The sequence below is a fragment of the Suillus subalutaceus genome (assembly GCF_016647625.1).
Source record: "Suillus subalutaceus strain FC151 chromosome Unknown DFJ58scaffold_10, whole genome shotgun sequence".
In the NCBI taxonomy this organism is placed as follows: domain Eukaryota; kingdom Fungi; phylum Basidiomycota; class Agaricomycetes; order Boletales; family Suillaceae; genus Suillus; species Suillus subalutaceus.
Genome location: NW_024540259.1, coordinates 16,551 through 30,759, shown reverse-complemented (window position 1 = coordinate 30,759; position 14,209 = coordinate 16,551). Strand labels below are relative to the sequence as shown.

General features: G+C 48.5%; 5 protein-coding genes across 5 annotated transcripts; 4 read left to right on the top strand and 1 right to left on the bottom strand.

The window, feature by feature from the left end:
• Positions 1–39: 39 nt before the first annotated feature.
• DFJ58DRAFT_910965 (uncharacterized protein) lies at positions 40–1,041 on the top strand (the record flags this gene model as incomplete). Its single annotated transcript, XM_041395213.1, has 3 exons — positions 40–442; positions 504–705; positions 902–1,041. Exons 1-3 carry the CDS (start codon positions 179–181, stop codon positions 1,039–1,041), a joined length of 606 nt encoding a protein of 201 aa, XP_041248882.1. The 5' UTR covers positions 40–178.
• Positions 1,042–2,006: 965 nt separating this feature from the next.
• Positions 2,007–3,024, top strand: DFJ58DRAFT_763659 (uncharacterized protein). Its single transcript, XM_041388628.1, has 3 exons — positions 2,007–2,345; positions 2,453–2,560; positions 2,614–3,024. Exons 1-3 carry the CDS (start codon positions 2,264–2,266, stop codon positions 2,757–2,759), a joined length of 336 nt encoding a protein of 111 aa, XP_041248881.1. The 5' UTR covers positions 2,007–2,263; the 3' UTR covers positions 2,760–3,024.
• Positions 3,025–3,049: 25 nt separating this feature from the next.
• On the bottom strand, positions 3,050–5,530 carry DFJ58DRAFT_763657 (uncharacterized protein). The gene is made up of 5 exons (XM_041388627.1): positions 4,886–5,530; positions 4,674–4,838; positions 4,480–4,623; positions 4,385–4,429; positions 3,050–4,335 (listed from the first exon to the last, which is right to left on the bottom strand). Exons 1-5 carry the CDS (start codon positions 5,281–5,283, stop codon positions 3,168–3,170), a joined length of 1,920 nt encoding a protein of 639 aa, XP_041248880.1. The 5' UTR covers positions 5,284–5,530; the 3' UTR covers positions 3,050–3,167.
• A 1,827-nt stretch (positions 5,531–7,357) lies between these two features.
• On the top strand, positions 7,358–10,259 carry DFJ58DRAFT_652756 (phosphofructokinase domain-containing protein; the record flags this gene model as incomplete). The annotated part of the gene is made up of 10 exons (XM_041381705.1): positions 7,358–7,443; positions 7,503–7,773; positions 7,828–8,255; positions 8,301–8,394; positions 8,446–8,634; positions 8,687–8,953; positions 9,003–9,025; positions 9,076–9,616; positions 9,673–9,803; positions 9,857–10,259. 10 exons carry the CDS (start codon positions 7,358–7,360, stop codon positions 10,257–10,259), a joined length of 2,433 nt encoding a protein of 810 aa, XP_041248879.1.
• Positions 10,260–10,804: 545 nt separating this feature from the next.
• On the top strand, positions 10,805–12,646 carry DFJ58DRAFT_763651 (uncharacterized protein). The gene is given in 6 exon segments (XM_041388626.1): positions 10,805–11,003; positions 11,051–11,115; positions 11,165–11,188; positions 11,242–11,803; positions 11,819–12,233; positions 12,285–12,646. The coding sequence occupies 6 exon segments, from the start codon at positions 10,934–10,936 to the stop codon at positions 12,307–12,309; spliced, it is 1,161 nt and encodes a 386-aa protein (XP_041248878.1). The 5' UTR covers positions 10,805–10,933; the 3' UTR covers positions 12,310–12,646.
• The last annotated feature ends 1,563 nt before the right edge of the window (positions 12,647–14,209 follow it).

Below are 14,209 nucleotides of genomic sequence, written 5' to 3'. Positions count from 1 at the left end.
ATGGCGATTTTCATGCGATTTTCGAATTTTGAATCGTCTCGTAATCACACGCAGAATCGCTTCATAATCGTCCACTCTGACTACCACTAATAATGTACTGTGACTCTGTTCCCACGGTACGCTGTTCATGCATTCATAGTACTTTCTGTCTCCTATTTACTGTTTTTTCCTCACCACCATGGCAACCTCTGCTTCATTTTATGGAGTTGTTAGCCTTCAAAATGGAAGCAGATATCAGATTGACAAAAAGAATTTTTGGCGATACGACGGATTCATTGCCACTCCAGAAATCGGAGATATTCGTGTAAATGTGTTCACATTTAATGCCAACACTGCTTCGGCCGAAGACGGGATCTATCTATTGGATGCGCGGATAACTATCGGTCCTATCATTGACGATGAAGGCAAATCTGTGCATTCCCTTCATCTCTTTGCCAGTGACGTATGTGACTTCACTCCACCTTCGTATTTTGCTCATTCATCTATCTACATAGTACTTACAGCCCCTTCCCAATGGCGCTCCCGCCTTTTCGACAGTCATCATAGCAGGTAAAGTTTCGCGCAGTACCTTGTCAGTTAAGCAGGAAAATGGATTTGATATGGATATCTCACAATATGTTGCTGGCCCCCAACTGAACATGCGAGTTCGCTGTTATTATCCTAAAGGACATCCGCGTTTCACCAAAACTCCTTTGCCTGCCGCCAGTAAGCATGTCGTCGTCCAAGGCACTGTGCACAGCATTACCGCCGGCAACAGTGGAGACCTTTGTGGATCTGTTGAATAACTCTGCGCCGATAATTTCGATGAGTATGACGTTGGCTTCAAGTTTGGTGACCCGCAAGCATCTGTAGTCCTCAACGTAGTCTAAGCATTTCTTCGCCAAACTTTGTTGGGATGCAGCCGGTCCATTGGCGTTGGTCTGGGACATATTCCCTGGCCCTCCTGACCCTGTAATCGATCCAGAAGACTGGGCTTGTGACGATGTACTGGCATTGTTATTGATTTCAGTGATCATATGGATGAAGGATGATCAATTGTAGATTTAAAGTAGTTCAAATTGAGGTGCAGACGTGCACGGAGCAGAAGTGCTCTGTGAGGGCAAGTAAATAGAGACGGAAGACTGACGTTCGTCGGTGAGCCTCGTATATACCTAAACGAAGGGGGGCCTCGCATGCGTAAGCCCATGACTCGAGAGCTGAGTCACGAATGATTTGACCGGCGTCGCGAACTGATTCAACTCGGTCAAACAAGTTAAACAACGATAAATCAGTCTACACCTAGGATAGGTCTCATGTTTGTAGGCAAGCGGAGGCGCCTGGCAGTTCCGTACTCGGGGGACTCGGTCACATTTTATTGCAATCAGAGAGTCGCAGAATACAATAGCGAGAGCTGTGAGCAATCGGGGACTCGGGAAAGAGATAGAAGAAGCTAATATGAGAGATGGAGGCTCGAGAGATTAAGACCAGAGACGGAGACTCGAACAGAATGCTGAAGGGCTATTTCATTTCATTTCAAGATCGGTAGTCTTTATCTTGTTGTTTCTTTGTTGAATGATGCGGAGATTAAATATTAAGTTGTGAGTCCGAGAAGAGTGCGTGATACAAGCACATTTGCGAAACAAACCCAATTTAGAGTTTACTGGCTTTCTCACCGCTTCTCATCACCGCGGTGTTTAATCTGTTGGTTGACAATTGACCGTTCAATCGGATCTCCATTCTATAAGTTACCGGTTTTCCACTGTGCGTCAAGGCTTTTGTGCGAATGTAGCATCAGGCTGCGTGGTCGACGGATGAACCTTTTGTACCGGAAGGTACCCTGCGTGGCTGATGGACTGGCTACTATGTGCCAAACCTTTTGTGCCGGAAGGTACCCTGCGTGGCTGACGGACTGGCTCAGTGCTATGTGCCTAACCTTAACACGGCGCCAACGAGATCTGATCCCGGGCCGCAGAGCAGAGACGACCAGCTTGCTTGCTTGCAGCCCATTAATGGCTGAGGCGATACTAACTCACCCTGACAACACACCGTGACCGACCTTGTAATTCGTCGTGTCTGACCGCAATGATAACATCGGTTTCTTGTGCCGTGCCTTTCCCCACTTATATAAGTACTTTGCGTCTTCGAGGCCTCAGCCCACCGCAATCCTGCCCCAAAGACTGTTGTCGAAGTCACTTACTTCTGTCTTGTTATTCTAGCCATTGGATTGGTCTCTATTGTCATTATCACCTCTCCCTTTTTGTTGAGAAACCACCCTGCTGTACGTATGGCGCGGTATAGTACGGGCTTCTTGGTTGTGATCGCATGGATTATGGCAATCACAGAAGTGGCTGTCAATATTGTTGCAGGTCCGTTCTATATTTTCTCTTCCCTTCAATCCGCATCTTGCTACTGTCGTTCATATCCTTTCATCTCTTTGGATATACACATCTCATCGTACTAACAACCTACACAGACATTTGGTTTCGTTTTTCGACTCTCGGATGCAATAATTGGTCTCACAATCTTCGCGGTGGGCAACTCCCTCGCGGATCTCTGCAAAACAAACGCGAGCATAGCCGCTGTAAGTCTATTTCCTTTCCTCCCACCCTCGCATCACCTGACCACAGCCTTCAGTTCTTCGCCTAAATTATAGGTTTCTCCACATGCTTCGGCGTGCCTATGGTCAAATTTGTCCTCGGCATCGGCATCTCCGGCTCCTTCGTGATTTTGCAAGCCAGGGGAGAGTTGTGCACGCCATATGGTTAACGCGTATTTATTGAATTTGTGGGGAAGTGGATGTGACAGTCTGAGATGGTGAGAGGGATGCATATGCACGCTCGGAGTTTTTGAATGAACAAGGACAACACTTAGATTTACTCATTGAATATATTTTTAAGGTTACGTCTGCTACTACTCGAAGCTATTTCAAAGGTTACACCTCCATCTCCCTGGACCACCTTATATATACTTCTTATCGTGACTTGTACCTTGACGACTTACCCTAATTATATAAGGTCGTACCTGTTCAATGAGATCATTCTCAAACACAACAGTTTTGATATCGTACAAGTGACAGGGGACATTAGGATATCGGGAGAAGATGCAATAATCTTTCCAGTCATAAAAATAATGGTGATTGCATCTATATCAACCCCTCGAGGATCGGGCGAACTTTCTAACAAGACCTATCATACTATGCAACATCCTTCTGACCGCCCAGATAGCTTAAGGGCACTGTCAGGCCTATTAGTGACGGAAGCACTAGACTTTTCATCCTTGACGCCATGATCCTCATTTGGGTCGCTGTGGCTCTCTAGGGTTTCCGTCGTGGCTACACACTTTGGTTCCAAGCAACCAAGCATCGCCTGCACATATGCGGGTTCCTGTCCTTCCCAATCTAGCTCAGACGAAGGTCCCCAGCGTTCTTCCACCTTCTTTGCCAAGTCCCGCCGTCCGAATCTCAGCAACGAGAGTATCACGGCTCGTTGCGCGGACTCGAGTGCACCCACAACCCATGCATGATGCGCACTCGAGGCCTCCCCCGCAAAGTGCAGTTTGCCGTCAGCAGCAGGACGCGTGAGGTACGGGTACAGGTGACTGAACTGCCCTGGAGCAAATATCGCAAATGCCCCACCAGAGAGTGGATTACTTCTCCAGTCATATGCATGATGTGTGATGTACTCCGCTGCCAAAAAGTCATAGGTAATCCCAGACCTGGCGTGCAAACATGCAAGGTCTCGCAATACGACTTCCTTGAGCTGCGACTCCCCAGAAGGTGAGTCCCGGTTAATCAGAGTACCTATACGTTGGGCATCCTGACCCACTGTATATGAGGCGATGAGCACGGCTGGCTTTTTCGGATCATCGTGGATGCTGTGGGACGGATAGCAACACGTGCGGATAGGGATATCACCGAACGATGTACCACCCTCTGTTATGCCGCATCGCGTGATCCACCATGGCGTCTTGAACTTTATCGCGACCTTGCAGGATGTATCGTATCGCAAACAACGCAAGGCATCTCTTTGCGCAGGGTGCAGCTCGGCGTCAACGAGGTCCATGTGTTGTGAGCAACCCAAGGGAGTGGTGTTGAAAACCGAGTCATACTGACGCACGGATGATTGACCCGGTAGAGTAACGAGCTTGACTTCCACCTTGTCATGAACACGATTCAAAGCGATGCGAGTGACCGTAGTGCGATACTCGGGTTTATGGGGAGTGATCCTGTTCAGCATAGCAGAAATTGCAACTGACGAGCCGCCGTCTATGCACTTCCATCCATAGTCCTTCTGATCGTTGAATTCCGAGTTCAGAATGACATACTCGGTAAAAGCTTGGTCAAAGAAGTCGCTGGGCCTGATACGAACTTTAGTGCAATTTGCGATGCAGTCAAAGCACCTCGTACGCAATATTTGTCTCTAGCCATTTACTGGTGTGATAATCAAGCTGCCTAGTGATCATTTAACACAAACGATGGAAAATTATGGGGCAATGACTTACATGTACACGCGCAGGTATTCCCTGATAGAGTAGTCGTCTACTTCCATGAGTTTTTTGAAACCTTGCTCGAAGTCTTCCTTCAAAAGCTGCAGGTAGGGTGCTGATGCTTGCTGAAGGATTTTCTGTACTCCAATAGCCACATACCTGACCTCAAATATTAGCGCCCCGCTCGTATGAGTAGAATGGCCTCATACTTGTCTGGGACCATACCGCCATTCGTGACGCTGAACTTGAATGGGTCGTACTCCGAAACGTCTATAGGCGGACCCAAAATGTTGTTGAACATCATCGGAGTATTCTTACCATTCATGTAGTAAGGAATTAAGGGAACATTCAACTCTTCGAATAGAGCAAGTGCTCTGATGTCATATTAGAATTAAGTTCAGTACCAAAATGCCCTGCTTACTTTTTCATCATCGGAATTTCGGACCAACGCATCGCCCCTACATCATAGTAGTCATGAGGAGCCTCGCTGAATCTATGAGTATACAAGCGTCCCCCGGCGCGATCCGAGGCTTCCACGAGATCAAACGGTATACCAAGTTCTTTCAGAATCATGGCAATATACAGCCCAGCTACTCCGGCACCAATAATACAGAATTTGACATCTAGATGAGCTCCTTCTTCAGAAGCACTATTGGTGCCAAATAAGGCATCGTTCGAGCAGGTACCACCTAGACCTGGGAGATGAATGGATGGTTCTGTATCGTGGGACTCACGGAAAGCACAAAGTTGGCGAGATATGCTCTCGCGGATGAGATGACGAGCGTACCGCGCTGTAATGGAGAGTTCACCAGCTGCCATGACCAACAGAGGGTGAAGAGGGATATGTGGAGAGTTACAAATAAGCTGAGAAGGACCGTTGCTCGGATCCCAGCTGAAGAAGCGAAAATGAGGGCATGCACGTTGCACGCGCGCTGACTTCAAATTCGCGAATAATTAGTACTCGGTCCATGATACTGTGCAGCCTGCAGGCCCTGCACTGTCCGAGTGAACGAACAAGGACGGCGTCGTCCGCGCATAGTAAGTGTCAGCCAAATTTGAAGTTTGCACTCACGGTGCACTAGCCCCCACAAAACGATTTCACATCGATAAACACTTTCATACTCCGCGTATTTAACTTGTAGCCCCTAAGTTCAACTGCTTTTCGTCTTGCCCTGACCACAAAGATGCTTACAAATCATTAATCAGTCCTGGATCCCAATGTCAATGCATAACATCATGCCTTCTTCCCATCGATTCCACTGGAGTTGCTGAACAACCCTGAATTCGTCGTACTGACTGGTTCATCACCCAGATATCATCATAATGAGTATCCAAGTATTTTTGGTGCCTAATTATGACCCCCTACGGAGGCGTCGCACCATTTCAGTTGTACAAACTGGAAAGTAAGCCTACCAGTAGTTATCCATTACTGCTGGAACTCAGATTGCAAGACCTTTGACGGTTATATTAAGTCAGACGTGATTGTCCCCGCTGTTCCCTTTGTTCAATAGGCTGCCTTGAGACCACTGATGTCGTGTGTTTAGGTATGAAGTGAAACTCGATCGCAACAGTAAGCTACCGTTATCTGCTGCTGGACTTGGGCTACGATTGAGTGTCATTCTGATTCGGCTGCAGAAGTACGGTATTTTGCCACCATCACAGCACTCCTAATGTTGGCATCTTCTTCTTTGTACATCTCCCCATTGTCCTCCAACTATATCGACACTCGCTGTTATTCATGTTTTGTTGCAGCCACCTTACTCCTCTCAGCAGGATACGGAAAAGGGGCAGGGTTTGTCATTGAACATCTTTGGAGTGTTCTTTCCGTTCAAGTAGTAAGTGCACTATCGAATGCCCGACTCTTCGAATAGAGGAGGTGCATGTTAGAATTGTGTTGAGAATGCACTTTCGATGATGAAAAAGGAAGCAGGACAAGTTGAACCTAACGCATGGCCCAACAAACTTGATTTCCACCCTTGATTGGGAACGATTTTGATGCAAGTGACCATAGTGCGTTCGGTTTTATGAGGAGCAATTCCGTTTAGCGTAGCAGCAAGACGAACCACCGTCTATGAAGTTTCACCAATCGCAGAAGTCCGCTCAGAATGATATACTTAGTAAACGCTTGGGACTTGAAGGAAGGATCTGTTGTGTGAGTACAACTGAGGAGGCGCGCCCACCGCCACTTTTTTAGCCAGCTGAGGTAGGATTATACCATAAGCATCAGCCCAACCCATCCGTATGAAGAGATGGAGATGGCGCTGATAGTATATTAGACAAAGGATAGTGGTACTGCAGGCAGCCACGATTCGTACTGCATGCTATGACACGTTCTGTGCTCGCGCAGCTGCAACTTCAGGCCGCTCTTAGTATGAGATGGCAATGCCGCAACGGAAGACTCACTCGTAGTCACATCAAAGAAGACTAGCCTGAGCAGTTAAGGTTTTCACTGAAGGGAGCAGGCTGTGCGCGTGAGCGTCGCGATACCCTGACCGATCCAGGATGATGCCGTCGCAGCCTGCAAAAAGAAAATCGTCCAGAAGGTTCATGGCCCCGCACTACAGTAGAGCCAGTCTTGACGATGCCTATCCGATTAATTGAACATTGAACATCGACGAACGTTTGATAAATCGGGGAAATAAACCAAATAGGCTAATCCGAAATGACAGCCGAAAACGTCCAAGTCGGTTCTGAGTCCGACCGCATATCATACGATATGTACTTAGTTGGTTGGTGACCTGGATTAGCTTGCCATAGCCCTGCGACTGTTAGTTGATACAGCCATAGTACGACACTGGATCGGCCCACATACCTAATATTTCACTATCGCCGCCAAGCACCTTAAATACCATCTTCATCTGCTGCGCCCGCGATGTCCCAATCCACAGGCAAAATGAAGCTTGCAGTCCTTACTTCGGGAGGCGACAGCGCTGGCATGAACGCTGTCGTCCGTGCCATCGTCAAGATCGGCATCTTGAGGTGTGTTCCAATTCCCACGTCTTCATCGTATTCAATTTCCATCAACATTTATGTGACAGAGGCTGCGAAACATGGATCGTACGGGAAGGATATGAGGGGCTTGTGAGGGGCAACACACAGGCACATGCAATCCATGCAGACCTTCCAGCTGATGCATCTGCATTAAAATGTGCTCATCGAGGAGTACCCACTAATCTCACGCAGAACCTCCGTTTTGGAGATGGCGACCTTCTACGAGATGGAACGGGTGATCATCACCATGGTCGCACATTGAAAGGTCGATATATCGTTCGTGTGGGGTGGGATGATGTCAGAGGCTGGTTTGCTGAGGTGCGTATGTGCATGTTCCCCAACAACGCATGTGTGCTGATGATTACCGGGCAGGGTGGTACTCTCATCGGGACAGCTCGATCGGCAGCCTTCCGTACTCCAGAAGGTCGTCTGTCTGCCGCTCACAACCTAATCAAAGAGGGAATTGACGCTCTTGCCGTCTGTGGAGGTGACGGTTCCCTAACCGGTGCCGACCTATTTCGCTCCGAATGGCCTTCCCTCGTGTCACAACTGCTCACTCAGGGTATGATCACAGAAGAGCAGGCAGAGAAGCACGGACATCTCAAGATCGTTGGCCTTGTTGGCTCGATTGACAATGACATGAGCATGACAGACCTGACTATCGGTGCACCGACAGCATTACACCGTATCTGCGAAGCTATCGATAACATTAATTCAACTGCTGCGAGTCATTCGCGTGCATTTGTACTGGAGGTGATGGGGAGACACTGTGGCTGGCTCGCTTTACTTGCCGGCGTTAGGTACGTTGTGACTACTGCCGATATACACTGCTTATGGTAGTTTAGTTCTGGAGCAGACTTTATCTTTATCCCTGAACGCCCGCCCCAAACTATCCCTGGGGGAACCTGGGAGGATGACTTGTGCGAAGCCATTCGTGGCGTAAGTCGAATTCCTTTGAATCACTGTTATTGTCTCAAGCCTCCTTTACAGCACAGGGAAGCTGGCAAGCGTAAAACAATCGTCATTGTCGCCGAGGGTGCACACGATGCGGATCTTCAGCCTATTCGCGCAGAATACGTCAGAGATGTCCTTACTGAACGTCTTGGGCTCGATACGCGTGTTACAACGCTTGGACACACCCAGCGTGGTGGCAGGCCTTGCGCTTTCGATCGGATTTTGGTAGGTCTTCATGACTCGTTCATTCATTATTGTTCATTGCAGCTCGATCCAGCCGACACTACAAGGCGAGGAGGCCGTCAAGGCACTCTTAGAGGCTACACCCGACACTCCTTCGTACATGATTGGTGTAAGGGAGAACAAAATAATCCGTGTGCCACTCATGGAGGCTGTCGCGATGACCCGTGCGGTAGCTGATGCAATCGGCGCGAAGGACTTTGCAAAAGCAATGTCCATGCGTGACCCCGAGTTTTTTCAGAGCTTGGAGGGCTTCTTTGCCACCTCGACGCTATTCAAAGAGAAGCAACTGCCCCATTACAGAGTAAGTTTATCATATCCTATCAAGCTTAATCTGATATCTTGCCACACAGAGAATGCGTGTTGCAATTATGCAGTACGTCCTTGCATACTACATCTCACAGACTGTTGTCTCATTCTACGTAGCATGGGTGCCCCTGCTGGTGGCATGAATGCGGCCACCCGAGCTGCAGTACGTTACTGTGTCAAGCAAGGTCATCACGCACTTGCAGTGCACAACGGCTTCCGCGGCCTGCTTGATGACAACATCCACGAGCTTTCCTGGCTCGGTGTCGATGCCTGGACCTCCCGTGGCGGTTCTGAGCTCGGTACAAACCGTACCCTCCCAGATGTTGACCTCGGCGCAGTGGCTGCACGTTTCCAAGAGCATAACTTCCACGCACTTCTGATGATCGGCGGTTTTGAGGCATTCAATGCGCTGCTGATCCTTGAGACCGGCCGGAAGCACTACCCTGCATTCCATATCCCAATGGCTCATCTCCCAGCTACGATATCTAATAACGTGCCAATGACGGAGTTCAGCTTGGGTAGCGACACAAGTTTGAATGCGCTTGTTGACGCATGCGACTCGATCAAGCAGAGTGCGAGTGCAAGTAGGAATCGGGTGTTTGTGGTTGAGACGCAAGGAGGCAAGTGTGGTTACCTTGCCACCATGGGCGCATTGGCAGTGAGTAGTCTATTGGTAATATTTGGAGAATATGAATCTGATGAATGCGCCTACAGACTGGTGCCAGTATTGTCTACACTCCAGAGCAGGGCATGAACCTCGATACCCTTCGCCAGGACGTCAAATTCCTGAAGATTCGCTATGGGCTAGACGCCAAGGGCAAGAGTGAAGGTCGTATGGTCATTCGGTTGGTTTTACTGCTCAAATTCAAACAGTGAACTTGCTGAGATGGTTTCCCAGCAATGAGTGCGCGTCGACAGTCTACACCACTGATGTTGTGACGAAGATGTTCAAGGAAGAAGGTGGTAACCTCTTCGATTCGCGTTCCGCCTCCCTTGGACACACCTTGCAGGGCGGAGTCCCGTCACCTATGGATCGCGCACGTGCTGCGCGTCTATCTCTGCGATGCATGGCATTCCTTGAAGACCATCATGATGCCCTGCTGAAACAAGTTGGCAAAGTGAAGCAGGCGCCACCTGAAAGCGCTGCGGTTATCACGATACAAGGGTCCACTCTTGAATGGGTGCCGGTCCAGGAGATGGTGCAACACGCAGATATGAAGAACCGCAGAGGCAAAACAGCTTGGTGGGCGGAGATTAAGGACCTTGTGGAGGCACTGGTTGGACGGCCTGAAATTTTATGAGTTGACTGAGACAAACGGAAAAATCAGCGTGTCGTACGTATGTGTTATCTCTGTATATGAATGTGCATGTTTCATTCGCTTTCCGGTTTATTGATAGATGGTTGGTAGTTACAGGCAGAATGATATCATTTATTATCCACTCAGTCGTTGTCGTTGGGTGGGTCCGACCCCAAACTTGACATTGTCCAACCTCTGGCCCACAATGCGCAGACTTCACCGTGGGTCAGGACTTGGTAACAATTTGAGACCGCGCAATGACGACAAGTGATTACAGGCAGCCAAAGCCTGTAACCAGGTGTGGCCATTTGACTTGTGGATGAAACTCATAGCATTCGGTATCCATGATTGTGAATAGGCTGATTACAAGAGTACGCGCGGGCGCCATTGTGTTCCAGCATGATGGTCAGCATCTGAGAATCGAAGCTGGTGACCACGTCCACAACCACTATATAATGGTCCATGAACAAGAGCATAGAACAAAAGCGGAGTGCGAAACTAGAGGTTTACACAGCCACATGGGAAGTGTTGATTTTTCACACGGCGCGTTTTAAACGTGACAGTCAAGTTTGAACGTTTTATATTTGCAGCTGGTCCTGGTTTGTTTTCCCAAGTCTTGACTTGACTTGACTTGTATCTCTTCTAACTTGTCAATACTTGATTGTCACCGTGGTACGATGCCCCCAACAATATTGCCACCACGGCCTGAACTTCCATTCAAACACCAGAATCCTCATATCGCTTCTCGTAAGTCCTTTTCTATAATGCTTGTCTCCATCCTGACCCTCGCCTAGTCGACCTCTCTAAATTGCCCCCTGTTAAATATCAGTCGCTTGATCGTGATGGCCATGAGGTTTTGGTACGTATACTGATTATCTCATCCTTATCACAAGCTGACCCCTCCCAAGGTAGGGCGCATGAAGATTCCTACAGTATGTTCGGTTAAATCCAATTTGATAATAGCTGATAGATCAACCTTTTCTAGCCCGGCGGTCATGCTTTCATCTTGAGACGTTTTGATACGGGTGCCATCAGTCTGACTACTATGTTCCGGGCCGCCTTCCCTACTGCTTCTGAAGCTGATGAACGTCGCGAAACTGTCTGGGTAAAGGATACCTACGATCTCGCTGGGAATAACGGCTCCGCTAAGGAACCTTCTATCGTGCGTCTTGCCGGAACATGGGTCAGCGCTGAGGTTGCTCTCCTTCCTGAATTTGCACAAACATATGGTTTGGGCGGCGTCATTCCTCATGTCGCCAAGGCCACCCCCGACCCCTCTGCAGCCTATCGTCGCTCTTCGACAAAAACAACACCTAAAGCGACGCCGAGATCGCCTCCTGCTGCGAGTAGTACACTCCCGACTCCTGCTCCGTCAATCACACTTCCGACCCCGAAACGCAGGCGGGAAACTTCTCCTGTACCGGTAGCAGATCCTGCGCCTTCCACCTTACCTCCTCCGCGCCGATCGGCGCGGACAAAGAGTCCAGCACCTGTCCCAGTCTCCCTGCCGTCTCGATCACCCGTCAAGCCCAGATCGCCGGCGCCTCGCTCGCCGGCACGTCGTTCACCGGCACCTATTTCGCCAACGACCAAATCTCCCAAGCCCAAGTCATCTGCGCGAGCTGTGCGGATTATCGAGGTTACTACTCCAGGGGGATCCGACGAGACTGTTGTGGAAGAGGAGGCGGAGACAATTGAAATTACGCACCCAAATATGTCTCAGGACATAGCCGAGCAGAAGGAATTGATTGAGCGGTTGAAGGCAGAGAGAGATGTGCCATTGATGGAGGCCGACACATTAAAGCGCGCGAGGGATGATGAAGATGAGAGTACAGAATTTACGTTCCAGTTTAAGGAACCAGAAGTGCAGGAAAGGCAAATTGCAACAAACAAACGGGTTGGAAGGTTCCATCTGGAGCCAAGGCAAAAATCATTTGCATGGGGCGTCGCGGCATTCGCGATTGGAATGAGTGCAGTGTAAGTGTATACCCATCTAGTTCTTGTCCTCATTTACTGACAAGAATACAGAACATTCATCCCAAATATATTCTAAACACACTATCTGCTTGTCTTATCTGTTTTCCTTATTGTCAGTTCTCGTTTCCCTTCTTTTCTGGTGTCATCCTAACACCTGTACGTCTGCTCTCCTGCGACACATTTCTTTCTCATCATGGACCATTATAATGTCCATTTATTCACCCTTTCGTAGCCAACTTCGGGTTTCCGGTTGACTTACGTAGATCGTTTCTATTGTTAAACGTTGAGTAAGTAGTATTGTATACTGGTGAAATTGGAATACATACACAGATGACCGAAGGCGAGAATGGGTCCATGCTTTCGTGAATCGTCTCGGCTACACTTTGCTTGTGTAAGTACGACCCACGCTTACCAGTACGTGTGTTTGAGGTATTTAGTAAAGGCCGCGAGCGTCTTTGCAAGATCCAGTACAACTTGAAGCTTGCCTCCAGTACCATGCATCGGATGATGTATGTGCATTGTACAGTTATTGTTCAGCTATGTCGCAATAAGATTTCTCCGAGTCCTTCAAAGTTCGTACGCCCTGCCTGCAGCTGCAGGCGTCTGCGCCAGGTGTGTCCTTTGAATCAGGCGTCCCGGGCCGTTTTGTGTAAATGCTGTTGTTCGCTTCCCGGGATTTACAAAGATTGGCAAGATTTCCACCCTGACAGGTACAACTCATGGTGATGAAGTGCAGTGTAAAATCTCTTACCGGTGAGTTCTTTCCGCTCGACTCGACTTGAAGCTATTATAACGGCTGCCGTCACGGTGTAGCAATGCGGACGGTCTCGGTTCAATATTTACCGAACGCGAGAAGATCCTGTCAGCTGCACAGTGTCCTGTCTTTCCTAAGTTTGATCGAAATCCGAGATCCACGTAATGCCAGTTTATCGAAAACACATCCGTTGGCTTCCATCCTTCGCAGTCGTTCTACATCCTCAGCTCTCCTTAGCTGTTTCTTGACGGTAACACCGGTGTGTAGCTATTAGCCATTGACATCAATCGTGGGTATTAATTCAAAGATGTGCCTTGCGCTTAATCGTATTTTTTGCGGTTGGTGCTGCGGGTACCTAAGTGCCTCGTGCGTTACATTTCTCTCAGGGAGACTTACACAACCTGATTTAACTGGCCTGACTTCTGAAGTTCTCCGGTGAGTCCGTAAACACCCCTGGCAGGCTGACATCTTTCCCCTCCGCTGTCTCGGGGCGATTTTTCTTAGCGAAGTGCCTCGTGTATCATGGTCTTTCACGAAACTTATTCGAAAGCCTGTGTACACAGTACACAGCAAAAATGCTCCAGATCGTGTCTGTGGTGCTCGGACAGAGGTCGCCACTGTGTGTGGGTTTTAAATGTGGCTGTTGGTAATAGTATGGCAGAACCTTGTTGGATTCCGGGTCCCTAAAGCCGTTTGTGATGAACACGGACGGTGAACAGCCTGTCAGTGGTGTCATACACGCGATGATCGCGACACTTACAAAATTTCACCACCAAGTTGTTATATCTGCATTGGGGGGACCCATAGGATGTAACTTTTTGATCAGACTGGGTTCATTTTAACAAACACATGAACGAGGTAATATATACTGGTATTGTAGTCTCGAGCCAAACCAAGTCACCTTGTCGAGGGAAACAATGCGACGTGCTTGAGAAGACAAACCGAAGCAAAAGGCATTCAACGAAAAGGATAGATTGTGGCCGGGAGTTCGTCCCCAGTCAAATTTGTTATATCAATGTCACCAGGGAGGACTCTGATAGTGGAGGAGTGTGCGAGTCCTGTATGATGGCAGTATGTAGTATGTACATCATAGAAATTCTCTTACTCACTTACATGTAGCATGTCAGTATGTGTGACACATCATGTTGCGATACTGCATGTAAGTGAGTAAGCACACTGATTGATGGGTTTATCAGACACAGGCATGATTAGTCTACAATAC